Source organism: Numenius arquata, chromosome 2 (genome assembly GCF_964106895.1).
Source record: "Numenius arquata chromosome 2, bNumArq3.hap1.1, whole genome shotgun sequence".
Lineage (NCBI taxonomy): Eukaryota > Metazoa > Chordata > Aves > Charadriiformes > Scolopacidae > Numenius > Numenius arquata.
In genome coordinates, this window is record NC_133577.1 from 49,955,490 (window position 1) to 49,971,931 (window position 16,442).

The window sequence follows — 16,442 nt, forward strand, 5'->3', positions numbered from 1 at the left end:
GGTAGAGCGTTTCCAAGTGCTTACCGTACCTTCTGGTTATAAACTGGAGGTGGGAGTTAACATGTGCTCATGAGATTACTGGGGGAGGCGTGCTCATGTTGGACCCTGGCTCTCATCGTCGACTGGCGGTATCCCTGCACGGCATGGGGACGGTGCAGCACTGCGTTTGGGTTTGGTGGGCTCAACGTGACTTTGAAGGTTTGCATTGATTTCTGACGGTCTCCTTTGTTTGCAGAGCAATAAAGCTAAATGGGTCCAGTCACTGGAATGACTCCGGATAAGAAAGCTGAAACGCCAGGAGCAGAAAAAGCTGCAGGACTACGGCAGTGTCACGGGATGGGAAGCTTGCCCGACGCGGGCGATGCCGGCCGGCCAAAGGCCACCGTGGTGGACAAAGATTCTGCAGACGACGAGCTCACAAATTTGAACTGGCTGCATGAAAATACTAACCTCCTAACAAACTTCAGCCTCGGAAGCGAGGGTCTTCCAATCGTTAGCCCCTTGTATGACATTGAGGGCGACAGCGTGCCATCCTTCTCGCCATCCTGCTACCAGAACCCTCCCAAAAAGTCCTCCACTTCCAAACCCCCTTACTCTTTCAGCCTTCTCATTTACATGGCGATCGAGCATTCCCCCAACAAGAGCTTGCCAGTCAAAGAAATCTACAGCTGGATCCTGGAGCGCTTCCCCTACTTCGCCACGGCACCCACCGGCTGGAAGAACTCAGTCCGACACAATCTCTCCTTGAACAAGTGTTTCCGAAAGGTGGAGAGAAGCCATGGCAAGGTGAGACCTGGTGGGAGGGAGGTGGATGGAGTTTGAAATTCAGGGGGAAATGGAGAAGACTCAGTTGTTCTCAAGGACTTTTTAGAGTGCTTTTTCCCCTCCATGTCCTCTAGCACTTTATTTGCAGCTGTAGATGGTTTGGAAATGCCACTTTTGACAAATCACAGGAATTCAGAAGTCACTTGAGTTTGTTATTTGGTGCTGACCTGGGTAGAGCTAGCTGTGGTGCATCCTTTTTAAAGCCAGCTAACATGATATTGCAAAGGACCCTGTTTCTACTTACTTACAGTTTTGTTAGCCTGCAGTACCCAGCCTGACACTTTGACATCGGTCTTAGGATGTCTTTTTGCTGAAGCTTCTTAAACTGGTGCTCTTTCTCTTTTCCAATGCTGAAGTTTCGAGGTGTGTTCCCTCCTTCTCTGCTTCTCCAGCATGGCCACGGCTATGACTGCACCGTGAAGCAGAAGAGATGGGAGAAATACGCTAGCACGGGTGTTGCCTGTTTGGGTGCAGATGTGGTCTTCTGCAGGGCGCCCGTTGCTTGCAGGCCCGCTGCATGTACGTGGCTGTTTCTCAGTCTAACAGCTGTCTTTAATATTAAACTCTTTCCCTTCTGATCTTCTTTAGCACTGAGCACAGCTCTAGCTTGCCAACAACCCGTCTTAATTCCTGCATTTAATATACTGTTATATACGTAATATATGTTAATATACTTGCTTTAACCTGTGTCATAACAGTGTGTGTCTCTGTGTGGTGCAGACACAAGCCAAGGGTGCTCTTTCCTGTACAAATTCTTCTTCTGACTTATACGACTTTACTAGTGACTTCCTTCCACCCCGCTCTCATTTATTTCCCACCCCGTTCCTCAAAGAGCTGGCTCCGGCTTAAATAAACCAACAAACCACATCGCAAAAGTCAACAAACAAATTCTGGACCCGTGTGCTTGGAGGTCAGCCTGAGTGGTAAGAGGTTTGTTATCAGAAATGCATGCAATGCCTGGCGTGCTCGACAGCTTCTCGCTGTAGATATAGGTCCTGGAGCCTTGTACTGGTAGGACTGAACATCGCTGCTTCTCAACATCCCTGCTTTTACATTAAATTGTTAGGGTGTTGTTTTTCCAAGCAGCAGCTTTGCCCTGAAAAAAAAAAAAATGGCATTTTTTGCTGCTGTATGGCGAGTCCAGTGCAACTCCCCCATAGCCAAGTCCTGAGGAGTGTTAGACGGGCTTTTAATGTGGCTCCAGGTGCTGTAATGGAGTAACTGAGATACTGGAAGGTGTGCCTACATGAAGGACGTGAACCTGAGCCGTGACCACATGCTGTCACGGATGGCAAAGGTGTTCTTAAAGGACTGGGTGGCTCTATCCGGGAACAGACACACGAGTTTCAGAAGAATTGGTGCAGGGAAATCTCCTAAATCGGTGTACCAAGTTCCTGCTGTCTGTGGATCTGCCAAAGATCAGCTGTTTCCAGCCTGGAAACCCTCGCCGTCTAGGAGTTACCAGTCAAACCTTGTGTCTTGGCACGTGGGCAGCAGAACTGGCTGGTCCTCTGCTTACCCTGCCAACTCCTCCTGGTCTAGTGGGAGGTGTCCCTGCCCATGGCAGGGGTGTTGGAACACGACAATCTTTAAGGTCCCTTCCAACTCAAACTATTCTATGATTCTGTGATTGCTGGGCTCAGAGTGGCTGAAGGAAAGCCAAAGCATGGCTTGCTGCTGGGTGGGACACTTCTAGTAGGAAAAACAAAATGTAGACTAGATGTCACCACTACCAGTAAGGTGATGGTGATGTGCACTGTCAGCATTTTCCCAAGACTCTAGAGACTGCACAACTCTCTAATTCCTAAGAACAGAAACTGCATTTGTCAAAAAAAAAAACCACCCCAAAAAAGTCCCTCCTGAATCTTTGCCAGAGCTTCCCCATTTCCAGCACACAGTAGTTGAATCTTTACCCTCTACCCTGCTCAGAAAAGGACCAAATGAGGGTACTGCTCCAAATTCTTCCTACAAAATAAGCCTGCGGAACACGCAGACTCCACAGGGGATGTCAGGAATGCTGCAGACCCCTTTGGATGAGCTCCTCAGGTGTCACTTTTTGCAGTGAGTGGCCGTAGCTTGCAAGCTTGTCTTGGTAGTCATAATTGCCTGTAACCATGTGCTAGCAATGCCTTTGGGTGCTTCTCTGAGACAGCAAGATAATTTTGTATTTTCTTCCATTTTTTTTTTCTTTATTAATGGCATCTTCATTGTGTCTCAAAGGGAGCATGTAGTCAGGTTTCTTCTGTCCCAAGTGCCCGTGGAAGCAGAGGTGCCTATGGCATGCTGCACGAGAGGAGCATGTTTTATTTTGTAATGTCATGGTAAGAAGGGCTTTAAAACCTTTCAGATGAATCTGGGCTCTCACATCGGGAGACTGTAAATGTGTGACGTGAGGGGAGTGTCTGTGCCCCTCCCGTGGTGGGGCAGGCTGCTTTCTGACACCTCCCTGCCTATTGCTGCCCGCCGTCAGCTACGAAATCGTCTCTTGGAGGTCTGGCAGCAAAAGTATGAAGAGTCCTTCCTCGTGTTTGCCATAACGCTAATGTTTTGGTTTGGACTTCATGTTTCAAAGAGAATCTCCAGTTTTGGGGCACATTTTGGCTGGTGCTAACCTGGAGGAGGTGCTGCAGGAGCGTCCTGACTGCTCCCAGACGTTGCCCACAAGACCCTGCTATAGCAGATCTGGCGTTAAAAAAAACAAACCTCCAAGGCACGTGCAGGTGATCCCCCAGGACCAAGTCTCTCACTCCGCAGAGCTATTTCCACCGAGCTCCACCACATCATGCTGCAGAGGTAGCCATGGATGGTGGTTCGCTTTGCATGTATTTTCATGTATATATGGCAAATCTCTGCTAAAATATACATTACCCGTTCTGTATGCGCCTATTGGATCTATCGAAGTGGTTTGTCAAGGTTTACCCCAGGTGATAGACTTAGGAGCTGAAATACCCTATCTCATTAGAGCTACAGTTGAGCTTGTGTCATCCAGACAGACGAGATTTCAGTGATTCTCTGGAAATGGCGGTTGGGAGCTGCTGAACAGCAAGGGGATGATGCTGGAGCCAGTCCCTGGGCCTTCCAGTGTACCTGTTGTGGCCCTGGTACCCCTGGAGATGTGGAGGTGTGATTGTGGGCTAGCGGTCCTCGGAAGATACGGGTAATGCTCTTTGCATCTTTAGCGCTGTCATGCAGCCTGGGGGTCAGGGGGACAGAGGTCTACAGAGGGAGATTGCTTTTTCTGAGGGAGCAGTGTCTGATGTACAGCACAGGAGGACCTGAAGTGAAATGCAGTTTGGAGCTGGAAGCCCTGAAGAGTCTCCGTGCTCTTTGCTGGACTTGCTTTTACAATTGTGAGTTTGTGGATTTTTTTCTTAATCGATACCACTGGGGAGAAAAGGTGTGAGGAGGCGTCTCTTTTGCTCAGTGTCTGATTGTAGGACAAATAATTTAGGACAATTAATTTTCCTCTTTATGTTGAAAGAACTAGCAGGCTCAAAAATTATTTTTTTTTCTTTATGTAGTAAAGATGTGAAGAAACCCTTGAAAAGAACAGGAGGTGCTTTATCATAGAATCATAGAATGGTTCGGGTTGGAAGGGACCTTAAAGATCATCCAGTTCCAACCCCCCTGCCGTGGGACCTATATTGCTTAACTTCTGGCATATCGAATTTAATATCAAGAATGACTAGCACAGTGGTGCTTACGTTGTTAGGCACATCAAAAATATATAAATTAGGCTTTCAGATTTTGGGAAAAGTGGGAATAATCCATTGTGTAGCTCGGCATCCAGCAAGTTGCTTTGACAGGGTGGTATAAAGTTAAATGAGTATGTGGCTGTACCTAAGCAAAGGGAAAGGCACTTTGGTTTCTTACTTGGAAACCTGTTAATCAAAAGACTGCTGATCAATTCACTGATGCCTGGACAGACACTTAAATTTACAGCTGCATTTATTTAACAAGTGTTTAAATAAGGTTTACAGCTTTCCAGTGGACGATCATGAATGGAAATAGGGCTTTAGAGGAGGGGCTTTGGAGATGTTATCCCAAGCTGCAAGACGGGTGCTTCCATACTGTATGTCGAGGGTCTCGGAACCATACGCTCAGTTTGGGAGCATCCATGCAGGTGACCTGAGGAGCTACCTGAGGACGATGTACATCAGCCATCCAGCGGCGGGTGCCTACATCATTGCACCGTGCTGCATCTCGGGAATATTAAATTAGAAATCACTGTGACAGCCTGGCTTCTGGATGCTTCTAATTTGCAGTACTTCTTTCTTGCAGGTCAATGGAAAAGGTTCGTTGTGGTGTGTTGACCCAGAATATAAACCTAACCTTGTCCAAGCACTGAAAAAGCAGCCGTTTCCCTCAGCGCTCGCCTTTTATACTCCGCCGGCGTCACCACCAAGGTAGGTAAATTTTCTCATCCCAGTATGGTGCACAGTTATGTTACTCCACCCAGCAGAGGAGAGGCCCACACAGATGTTGATGGATTTTTACCAGCTGCCACCTGAGAGAAGAATTAGGTTGCCCAGAGAAGCTGTGGCTGCCCCATCCCTGGAGGTGTTCAAGACCAGGCCGGATGGGGCTTTGAGCAACCTGGTCTAGTGGGAGGTGTCCCTGCCCATGGCAGGGGGGTTGGAACTCAATGACCTTTAAGGTCCTTTCCAACCCAAACCATTCTATGATTCCATGATTCTATGAATTTGAGTAGGGTTTAGATGAGACTGGCGAGACGAGGCGGGCAGGTGTTATGAGTTTCCCAGATAGGAAGTCTGGGGTTTGTGTCCCGGGTGTCTTCATAACTGTGGGAGAGTTTGAAAGGAGGTGGGGGCTCTGCTGGTGAGCCACATTTCTCTGGAGGTCAGGCAGTCCGAGGAACTGGAGCAAAATCCTCCTTCAAGCACAGTTCCAAAAACAGTCAACGCTTTTATTATCTGAAATGCTTAGAGAGGCTGGACTAAGAGGGGTGTTTTCCTCCGAAGCTGTTAAAAGCATTTTGCAGCCAGGATGGGAAGAACAGCCTTTACCATAAATGTACTCTTAAGGTGGAGCATGCAAGACTTCTGAAATCAGGACTTCCTCATCTGACACATTTTTAAGATTGGGCAATAGATTTTGGAGAATTTGAAGTCAAGATCATGTGTTCTTGGCTGAGGAAGAGAAAGGGCAGCTGGGTCAGCCTATAGAGGCGGCGCAGAGAGGAGGAAGAAGGGCAGAAAGCAGAGAGGAACACATTGCTGTTGTTGGTGAGCTCAGTTGTCAGGTAGGCACATAGCAGGTTTATCTAGTTCAGCAAAGAATTTGGGTGAGATAAGAGATAATTAAGGCCTCTGCACATTGCCCTATGCCTTAACCTTATCGGCGAGGAGTTTTCCCTCACAAACAGGAGGAACTGGGATTACTGGAGCAGGATGTAAAGCTGATAAACATTGAGCAGACATTTCTAAGGGTCCAACGGGCATTGACCCCGAGAGCTGGCACCTCCATGGAAGCCTTAGCTGTCTGGCCGTGGCTGAACGCCTGGCATGGGCTTTTCCAGGTGGGCTTGTAACCTATGAGATGTAAATGTGGTCTCTGACCTTCCAGCCGTCTTGAGCCGTAGTGGATCATCTTGGCTTTGAACGAGCCAGGCAGAAATGTCCCGCTTTCCAGCTTTCTGCATTACTAAAATAACCCTGAAGTCAAACTGGAAAGTACAAGATGGCTGGTGCTATTGTCAGGCTTTGTTTTAAGGGAACAAAGATGTTGAAACTACTCTAATTGGACTCTAGATGATCATGTTTTTACAGGCGTTACTGTTTCTACATGAGGGCATGTACTTCTGTTTTTTGGTACAACTCGAGTGAAGGTTTGGTCCTCGAAAGCTTTGTTAACACTGTCAAACTTTTAAAATTGAGAATCACTGAATAATACAAGTGGGAGGGGACCTCTGGATGCTGTCTGTCCGGCCAGAGGAGCAGAGGATCAAGACAGACTCAGCTGAGGGCAGGTTGTCCAGAGCTTTGACCAGTTAAACTCTTAATATTTCCAAGGTCTTCAAGGTGAGTCCAACGATACACGCATTGAAGTATCTCGCTTGTGTAAATACAATGTACTGAAATCAGGTGTAGGGAAGGAGAGATTTTATCTGAACACTGAAGTACTTGCAAGATGAGGACTTTGATTTGAAGCTGTTGTTTTCAGTAAGTTTTTTTTTCCTTCAGTGAAGGATTAGTCACACTTGCCAACAATCACAATTACAAGGAAATCCTGGTCCTAATGAAGCCACATGGCAAAATTCCCACTGACTTCAATACGTGAAGGATTTTGCAGTGCTTGTATTTATAAGGGCAACAAAATAAAAACATTTCAAGATACTTGGCTTCTCCCTAACGAAAGCTGGTTTATTTTCCTTTAATAATAAAAAAACATTTCAGTCATACACAGGAAAATAAATTTATTATTTTCCCTTCCATGTTGAAAAATTCTTTGATTAGATTTAAATTCTGGCTTTATTTGGGGGAAGGCCCCCCCCGGGGGCTGCCTTGTGTGTAGAGAGAAAGAGAAAGCCCAGAGGTGCAGCTGGAGAGAGGCTGGAAGGACCGTCCAAATTTAACTACAGGGTGATGCTTGAATTTGACTGCAAGTCTCTGAATTTTTTCTGTGGGCGGGCTTGTGTTCATAATTATTTTACGGTGTGTTCGTGGGGAATATACCTATCACTCAGCAGCATTTTAAAATAAAATTTAAGGTGTTACTTTGAGCAGAAGCTTTCCAAAGCTGTAATCTGTGTCTAGTTACACTGAAACTTGTATTATGATAGATGATTGGCATTTTATTCCCGCACAGCTTGTTCAACAAGTTGGTGCGAGGCCCCTGGCTACGTTCTGTTTCTAGTACTACATGTATTATATCCCTGGGCTCTGGGGACTGCTGTGGTCTTCATCTTGCATGTGCATAGCTTGTCTTAATCAATACTAAGCATTAATTTGCTGTAGGAAAGCTGTAAGTGGATATGATTCCTGAAGGATCTGAGCTCAGACGAGAGGATGAAGAGGTTTAGCATCTCTTACCTGCAGGCTCCATGTTGGAATGGGTCCATTTCTTTTCTTGTGACTTTTTTTTATTATTATTTTTATTTTTTTTTCCCATTTTTGGGATAGGTTCCCTTTGCACTCCGTCACCGCCGCAAGAAAACATACCAGTCAGTGACTTCGAGTTTTTGAGTTTGGATAATATCATGGCAAGTTGGAGCAGCGAGAGTATTAAATGGGCATCCCTCATTAACAGCTGTGCAGAGTAGCTAATCTCAGGGTGGTTGAGATGTGAAAAATATTTTCTTCAAAATTCACCTTAAAGAATGAAGACTTTAGTTTTAAAAAGCTATTTTAAAAACTAAAGTAATTGTTTGGGTTTTAATTAATGATCTAGACAATGTTTCAGCTGGGAAAGAGTTAATTTTCTTTCAGTGATTGCTGTGAAAGGAATGTCAATAATACCTATTGTTTTTAGTTGTTGCTAAGTGATGTTTACAATATTCAAGGACTTTTTTCAGCTTCCCATAGAAGCATAGACAGAAGGACGGAATGGCCAATGGAATATTCCATGCTACAGACATCATGCTCAGTATATAAATGGGAGTTCAGTTGCTGGGGGGGGCATGCATTCAGAATCACTGCTCAGGACAGTGCTAATTCACTGGGCAGTGAGAGTGACCCCTGTCATTATTATTATTGTTATTTTTCCTTTTCTGTTATTGATTCTATTAAATTGTCTTTATCTCAACCCACAAGTTTTTTTTTCCTCCTTTTATCCCCCCTTCTCTCTCCCCACCCCCCCCTTCCTGGGGTGGGGGAGAAATGTGATCAAGTGGCTGTGTGGTTCTAGTTGCTGGCTGGGGTTAAACCACAACAACAAGTAATTAAAAAAAATAAATGTTAAGCACTTAGCAGCTTTGTAATTTGGGGGGGGATTTGTGGCTGTGCTTTATTCTGGAAATTAGAGCTGCCTAAATATGATAAATATAAAAGGTAAACAGAATTGAACAATAGAAATCACCCCATTAACCCCATAAGGTTGTTGTTACAGGTTGTGCTTGAAAATTCTGCTCATCACCCTTTGAATTCTTCTAGTGATACTATAGAAGATGCATATTGCTATGTTTCATGCAATTTTAATAGTTGTGTAGTATTTCTGCTGTGTTTATTTCTAACTGTTTGCTAGTACCTTTATAATGAACTGATTAATTAGGACTGGGTGTGTAGCAGAAAGCCATATGAAAGCTTTAACTTGCCCTGTGTTCTGTAGGGTATTAAGCAGCGCTTTGCCAGGTGCAACGCTGGTCTGATCACGCAAAAAAAGCAGACAGCATCACCAAAACAGCCCGGCTTCAGATAACTTCAAAATCAGCAAATATCTTGGTTTGGGTTTTTTTGTTGTTTTTGTTCTTCCCTAGCTTTTTGCACGACTACCTTTTGTTTTTGTTCATCTCCCACCACTGTTTTGAAGAGCCACGGACACAACTGGTCCTTACCTATTCTGTTGCTCCTGGGCTCTAAGCGTCCCTGTGTAAGCTAATGTTTTGTTCACATGTAGGTTTTACTTACTAAAAAACTACATATCTTTATTTAAAATGGAGCCTTTAGGTGGGTATGTAAAATCTGTAGAAGGTAGCACCTTTTGCCAACGAGACTTTTGTTTAGAGTATGTGTTTTGAGGTGTTCATCATCAGCATTTGGAGGCTTATAACCCATCAACCAAGGTGTCAAGCCACCTACTGAGAGCAATAGAAATTGTCCACCAAACCATGGTGTTTGGGTCGGTTTTGTTTTTACCCTTCTCTGATCATAGTTTTGTGTCTACTATACTTTGTACGAATCATTTACCTAATTAGGGCTTGGCTTTGACCTGTTGAATTTCTTTCCAGTAGGTCAGCGTCCCCTCACTACCTAACTTCGGTCCTTCAGCAGAACCATGGCCGGTCTCTCAAAGGTAAACATTTAATTTTCTTTCCCTCTGTTCCCCTGGTTTGAGTCATGAGCACGTACTGAAGCCCAGCTGATGTTGCGTATGGACCTGCTCTGAAGGGTCTGGTAGATTACGGAGAAAAATGATGTAGTAGACAGCGTGCTCATTATTTTAGCTACTTGTGTATTAAGTTTAAATCCATAAGATGAATTTCAAGGTGTAATAGGGGACATCTCATTTTGCCAGCAAGCTATTTAGCAGACGCATCACTCTCAAATACAACCTACTTAAGGAATAACTAGCTCAGTAGAAAACCAGTCCAAAAGCTACATATCTCTACGCTAGTTTTATTGGTTACCGAGAACTGAGAACAAAAGGCAGCAAATTTTAATGTATAAAACTTGGGGATGTGGCCACAGAAGTGCCTTAAAGTTGGTTGTTTGATACAGGTGGGTGGGAGAGCACGAGAGGATTTGCAGGGGAACATGGAAAAATGAGTATACTTCAGATGAGCGTTTCACATCCATGTGGTACTTTTCACTCACTTGCCAAAAAGCTGGGCACAAGCTGCTGTTACTGCCAGTGTAGTTATGGAGGAAGACCTAAGTTCTGGATATTAACCCACTTAACCAGTAGCTTCATGATGTCTGTTTAGTTTAAGGTATCACCTTAAAAATTGCAAAATGTTCATTTTAACTCTTGGGAGAGGGGAGTAGGATGGGTTTAACATCTGGGCTCCGAATACAGGCCTTGATATCGTAGGCTGCAGTGCTGCTCCTCAAGCAAGTTTATATCCCTCTGTGTTTCCTGCAGTAGTCATGAAGTAGGTGCAGGAGAAAACAAGTCACGTCCACAACCAAAAGCTTTTATGGAGAACAACACTTATGAGGAGCAGCTGAGGGAGCTCGGATTGTTCGGCCTGGAGAAAAGGAGGCTGAGGGGAGACCTTCTCGCTCTCTACAGCTCCCTGAAAGGAGGGTGTAGAGGTGGGAGTCGGTCTCTTCTCCCAAGTCACAGGTGACAGGACAAGAGGAAGTGCCCTCAAGTTGCACCAGGGGATGTTTAGATGGGATATTAGGGAAAATTTTTACACCGAAAGGGTTATTAGGCATTGGAACAGGCTGCGCAGGGAAGTGGTGGAGTCACCATCCCTGGTGGTATTCAAAAGATGGGTAGACATAGTGCTTAGAGATATGGTTTAGTGATGGTTTTTATCAGTGTTAGGTTGATGGTTGGACTAGATGATCTGAAAGGTGCCTTCCCACCCAGGCAATTCTATGATTCTATAACTGTTATTTTGACCATAGTCACCAAAACTTGGTGGAGAAAGATTGGATCCGTCCAAGTCATGCAGGGGAGGTTGTTATAGCTATGCCTATGCTTTTGTAGCACCAACAAACCCAAAGTGGGTCCCTACTGAGAAAGAACGCAGGTTTTGGGTGGTTTTTGTTGTTTGTTTTCAGGGAATTCCTGCTGAAATGCAGCATTGCTGTCTTTCTGGTGTCCCCTTCCTCAGGCCACCTGGATATACCTATTCTTAGAGGTTTGAATGAGTGTTAGATTAACAAGGGCTTGGCCATAGTTCTGTCCTATGGATTTGGACTTTTGCTTTCCATGAGGAAAACCAGCCAGTCATGTTCAGATCAAAAAAAAAAAAAAAAAAAAAAAAAAAAGAAAAAATTAAGATGGAAATCTGTTTTTTATTGGCAGTCAAATGCCAATAGAAGTAGCAACAGCTGTTGAACAGAAGATGGTTATTTCGTTTTCTCATATGTACTTTAAAAAAATTTACTTGGTTTTAAATCATTTTAGTGGGCCTCAGTACCAGAAGGGAGCTATAGACAGCATGCTGGGATATCACAGCAGTTCTTTTGAAGAAGCCTGTTGAGCACCGGTCTTGGACCTCAGTAGTAAAGCTTAACCGTCTGCAGGCTTATCCTCATCAAAATTAATCATTTTTTTAAAAAAGGTGCTGAAAAGTGAATCATGCTCATTTTTTTTTTAAGGGCTGATTCCAAGAAAAAGCGAGCATGTGTTAATTTGTTGTAGATGAGTATTGCTAAAGCTCTTTGAAAAGGATGATAAAAGGCCAACAAAGTAGGAGTTGAGCAGCAGAGCAGACATCCAGCTCTCCGGCTTTGCTAGCGCAAAGCTGAGGCTTTGAGGTGAGAAGGTTGATTTTTAGTTTCCGGCCACAGACCAGAAACATCAGTTAGGCAGCAAAGCCAAGGGTTATTTTAAAGACAGCTGCCTGGTCCACAGATGATAATTACCACGCATCCAGGTAGAGGTTTTACGGTGGTCCCCGGGTGGCAAGGAAGCATCCTTGGCTGCTGGGTTGCTAGACCTGGGATTCTGAGGGCTTCTTAGAGAATACAAGAAATCTCCCTCCTCTTAATGATTTTGCTGGTGTGTCCTGTGACGGGTTTGGAGCTTGCCAGTCTGATGCTAACTATTCCAATATGCTACACGAAATAAAGACGTGTATCTGCTCTCATTTAATTTCTGCATCTTGGTGAACCTCTTCAGCATCTCCTGGCATTACAGGCGAAACATCAATGTTCCCGGGGTCGCAGAGGGCAGCTGTTGTGCAGATGAAAGAACTCCTTGTAATAATGTGTTTCTTCAGCCACTCTGCTGGGGAAGCATAAATTTGGGAATTACTGCTCTGTCAAGGATAGCAATCACAAATGCACATTAACGGTGACGCAGAGCACTGCTAAGACGTCGCTGCAGAAGTGTCTCTCCTATTTCTTTGGGGGTACTAACGTGCAGGTAGTAGTTCTGTGTTGCATTAATGCCTCCAGTTGCTTGTCGTTTTAACAAGGTGGTGCTTAATAGACCAACATCAGATGTTAAAATAAAATGCCTATGATAGCAAGTAAGGAATGGGAATATTTCACTTTTTGATTATGGTAGCAGAGGAAAGGAACTTCATGCTTTTTTTTTTATTTCTTATTGTCAGTTGGATACGTATGACTTGTAAATTCAGGGGCTCTATTGCTGCCAAGCAGAATTAAAATAAATAATCCCATAAGTGCAATGGGGTAGACCTTAAAGTATGCTGGTTTTAAAATGATAATGAAAACAAAGGGGAATGTGTGTGTTTTATAACTTGTGTTGGAAACACCAGCTCAGTCCCCTTTCCGTGTTGGTAGAACATTTCCAAAGTGACATCTTCTTCAAATTCTTGGCCAGGGATGATATTGGAGACAACTATATTCAATAAGGAAACCAAACTGAGAATTCTGCAGTCCCCCTCCCAATACTAAGCCTCCCCTCTCATTCAGTAACATACATACATATGTACACCTGGGATGTGGTCCTTTGGTCTGAGACACCAAGGTTCTTGTGAGAGCTCACCCTGTCTCTCTGTTCCTCTTTTGCCTGGTTAGTCCCAGAGCCAGCAATCTGCCCTTGTGGCCAAGAAGGCCAATGGCATCCTGGGGTGCATCAAGAAGAGCGTGGCCAGCAGGTCAAGGGAGGTCATCCTCCCCCTCTGCTCTGCCCTGGTGAGGCCCCATCTGGAGTATTGTGTCCAGTTCTGGGCTCCCTAGTTCAATAAGGACAGGCAACTGCTGGAGAGGGTACAGCAGAGGGCTACAAAGATGATGAGGGGACTAGAACATCTCTCTTATGAGGAAAGGCTGAGGGACTTAGGTCTTTTTAGTCTGAAGAAGACTGAGGGGGGGGATCTGATCAATGCTTATAAATGTTTAAAGGGTGGGTGTCAGGAGGATGGGGCCAGTCTTTTTTCAGTGGTGCCCAGTGACAGGACAAGAGGTAATGGGCACAAACTGGAACATAGGAAGTTCCATCTAAACATGTGGAGAAACTTCTCTACTTTGAGGGTGGCAGAGCATTGGAACAGGCTGTCCAGAGAGGTGGTGGAGTCTCCTTCTCTGGAGACATTGAAAACCCGCCTGGACGCGTTCCTGTGGAACCTGCTCTGGGTGGACCTGCTCTGGCAGGAGGGTTGGACTAGCTGACTTCCAGAGGTCCCTTCCAACCCCATATCATTCTGTGATTCCCCCATGTGGTCTTAGGCATTTCTGTCCTGTATAATGAGAGGAACATATAGCCTGTCTCTCCAACATCCATATCTGAAGTGAGCAAAGCAAGACCTTGGATTTCCTCTTTTTAAAAGTGCGTGAGCGTGTCCTGAAATGAGCATTGCAATGTGTGCTTGTTTCTTTTCCTTTTCATCTGACTGATTATAAATGTCACTCTTTGTCGTAATATCCTCAGGGTGCCCTTTTTTGAGATGTAAGCAATCTGCTCTGGGTGGCAAAGGAGAGAGTTTTACAGCAGCGCTTGTCGCCATCGCTAAAAGTGCCACCCTTCGCCTAATAACCTTTTAAAAGTGCCCATTTATTATTTAGATCCTCCTGCTTTCGGTTCAGTGCCCTTTCTCCCCTCGTCTTCTCTGCTCCTTCTGTTTGACTTGTTGTCGGTGTGGAAATTACTGCTGGAGGAGAGAGGTGCGCTCAATTAGTGCTGCGTTAACAGGCGCGTTGGTTCCTCAGCCTTGCATGTGCACGTAACCAGGGTATGACGCTGCTGAGATGCTCTGCTGTGCCACATGCGCAATCTTTCTCTCTCAACCAGTACAAACAAAAGCCACTTGTTGATAAGTACGGTGACAGCATCGTTGTGTGAATGTCCAATTAATGTCGCTGATTCTTGGGTTTAGCTTCGGTAAGTGCAATGGGAGAATTCAGCTTTGAATATCATAGTTAAGATACAAGACTGTTCTGTATGAGCATTGTGTAATAGTCGTGCTCTGTCTAAATTTGTACGTTTTCCCCCTTCACCTGCCCTTTGTTTTAGGCCAGTATATGCAGATAGACATTCTTCGTATGTTTTAGGGACCTCATTTTGTCAGGCTTCCCTGAGATCTAACGTTTTGCTGCTTTTCCTTCACAGAATCCGATATTGATGCTGCTACCGCAATGATGCTGTTAAATACTTCCATTCAACAAGGGATGTTGGACTGTAAGCATAAGCCATTTTACTCTGCTTTCTTGTCTACCCAGTAGCTAAATCTTTTCTTTATAAAGTTTCAGGAAACGAGTATGGTCTAGTTTCCAAATAGTAAGAGCGGTCAAGAAACAATTCTGGTTTGATTATTCATTCTGAGCTAGCATTACAGAGTTTGGGAGAACCACATTCTTTTTCTTTTTTTTCCAGCTCATTTTGTTTTTCTTTTCTGCAAAGTTCTTCCCCTGCCCTCTGTGCTAGATGGTGAGAAGAGTTTCTTAGCTCCTTCCCTGTTTCTCCAGCTCTTAGTTGTCATTAGCTGAAGGCCGTTGTCCTCTGTGGATGACAGTAAATGTGCACAAGATATTGTGACTCTTAAATGCTCGTGTTCAGCTTACTTTGCAGCCAGACAGCCGTAGGGTGCTCGTTTTGCAGGTGATCTCATAGGAGTATTTGCTTACTGCCGATCTTTTTTTTAATAGGCGAGAAACCTCAGCCTCTGAAGACACCCAAGAAGAGGAGTTATGGCAGTGCATTCAACCCTCCCAGTTCCATAAATCTGCAGGAAAACGATTCTGCAGCCACCAATATCGATCCGAAGGAGGATCACAACTACAGTGCCAGCAGCATGGGCGCCCAGCGCTGTGCATCTAGGTCCAGCGTGTCTTCCTTGTCCTCCCTTGACGAGGTGTACGAATTTATCTCCAAGACCAGCCACGAGGGAAGCGACGGCAGCGAAGGGTTTCACAGCGAAGTGGATACAGACGTTGACTCTGAAGATGATCCTCTTGGAGACAGTGGCTATGCATCACAACCTTGTGTAGATACCTCTGAGGAAAGTCAGCCTAGCAACAAAGCACTCAAGGAGTTATGTCAAGAAATCGATGAGGAGCTGAAAGAAGCGGCGGGGTCTCTGCTCCACCTTGCTGGCATCCAAACGTGCTTGAGTTCCTTAATAAGTACTGCAAAGACCCACTGTCACAAGCAAAGGAAAAAATAGTATGTTTGTCAGTGTTGAATATATACATATATTTTTTTTAATTGTGGCAATACTCTTCTACTTTTACCCTTCACAAGGGAGATCAAAGCCATAAGAGGACTCATTGCTTTTTTATTTTTGGCGCTAACTATAATTTAGCCATTTATTTTTAAATCACTGCCTAAAAAGAAAAAAAATTATTTAATCTTCTCAAATTAGAAGAGATGCATGACTTGTGAAAACCTGAAAGCATACTTCTTAATGATCACTTTTTTTTCTTTTTAATAGTTGATTTTATTTTTTTTTCCCAGAGATGTGTTTGTTCAGATGCACATTGTGGATAATATTTACATCTCTGCTGGCTCCATCTGCAGAGGTGAATTTTGCCCTGTTTAAGGGCTCCGACTTCCATGTAAAGGATTAAAAAGGAGGAGAAAAAAGAAAGAAAGGGGGGGAAATAAAAAATGGGTGCTGGCCTCAGTTGCCTCCTCCCTCCTGTCCTTGCTTTGCTCTTCTAGGACAAGTCCTGGTGGAAATGCTGGTGAAGCAGCTCCAAGTGGCTGCAGTTTTCAGCCCATCTGACACAGAGGCTGAAAACCTGTAGCTCCAGGAGCTGCTTCAGCAAGATGCAGAGTACCCCTGAAGAGTGGGGGTAAGGGGGAGCTGAGGTGGGTACCACCCACGGTTTTCTTTTTTTTCCCTCTTCCTTCCC

The 16,442-nt window shown here is 44.7% G+C and overlaps 1 protein-coding gene across 1 annotated transcript; it reads left to right on the forward strand.

Moving 5' to 3' along the window:
• Window positions 1–249: 249 nt before the first annotated feature.
• Window positions 250–15,913, forward strand: FOXN2 (forkhead box N2). The gene is made up of 5 exons (XM_074168981.1): window positions 250–786; window positions 5,107–5,231; window positions 9,731–9,795; window positions 14,698–14,766; window positions 15,234–15,913. Exons 1-5 carry the CDS (start codon window positions 250–252, stop codon window positions 15,749–15,751), a joined length of 1,314 nt encoding a protein of 437 aa, XP_074025082.1. The 3' UTR covers window positions 15,752–15,913.
• The last annotated feature ends 529 nt before the right edge of the window (window positions 15,914–16,442 follow it).

Coding starts and splice junctions, on each gene's coding strand:
- FOXN2 (XM_074168981.1), top strand. CDS start 250: ATGGGTCCAGTCACTGGAATGACTCCGGATAAGAAAGCTGAAACGCCA. Junction 5,232..9,730: donor CCGCCGGCGTCACCACCAAG/GTAGGTAAATTT, acceptor ATTTCTTTCCAG/TAGGTCAGCGTCCCCTCACT. Junction 9,796..14,697: donor CCATGGCCGGTCTCTCAAAG/GTAAACATTTAA, acceptor TTTCCTTCACAG/AATCCGATATTGATGCTGCT.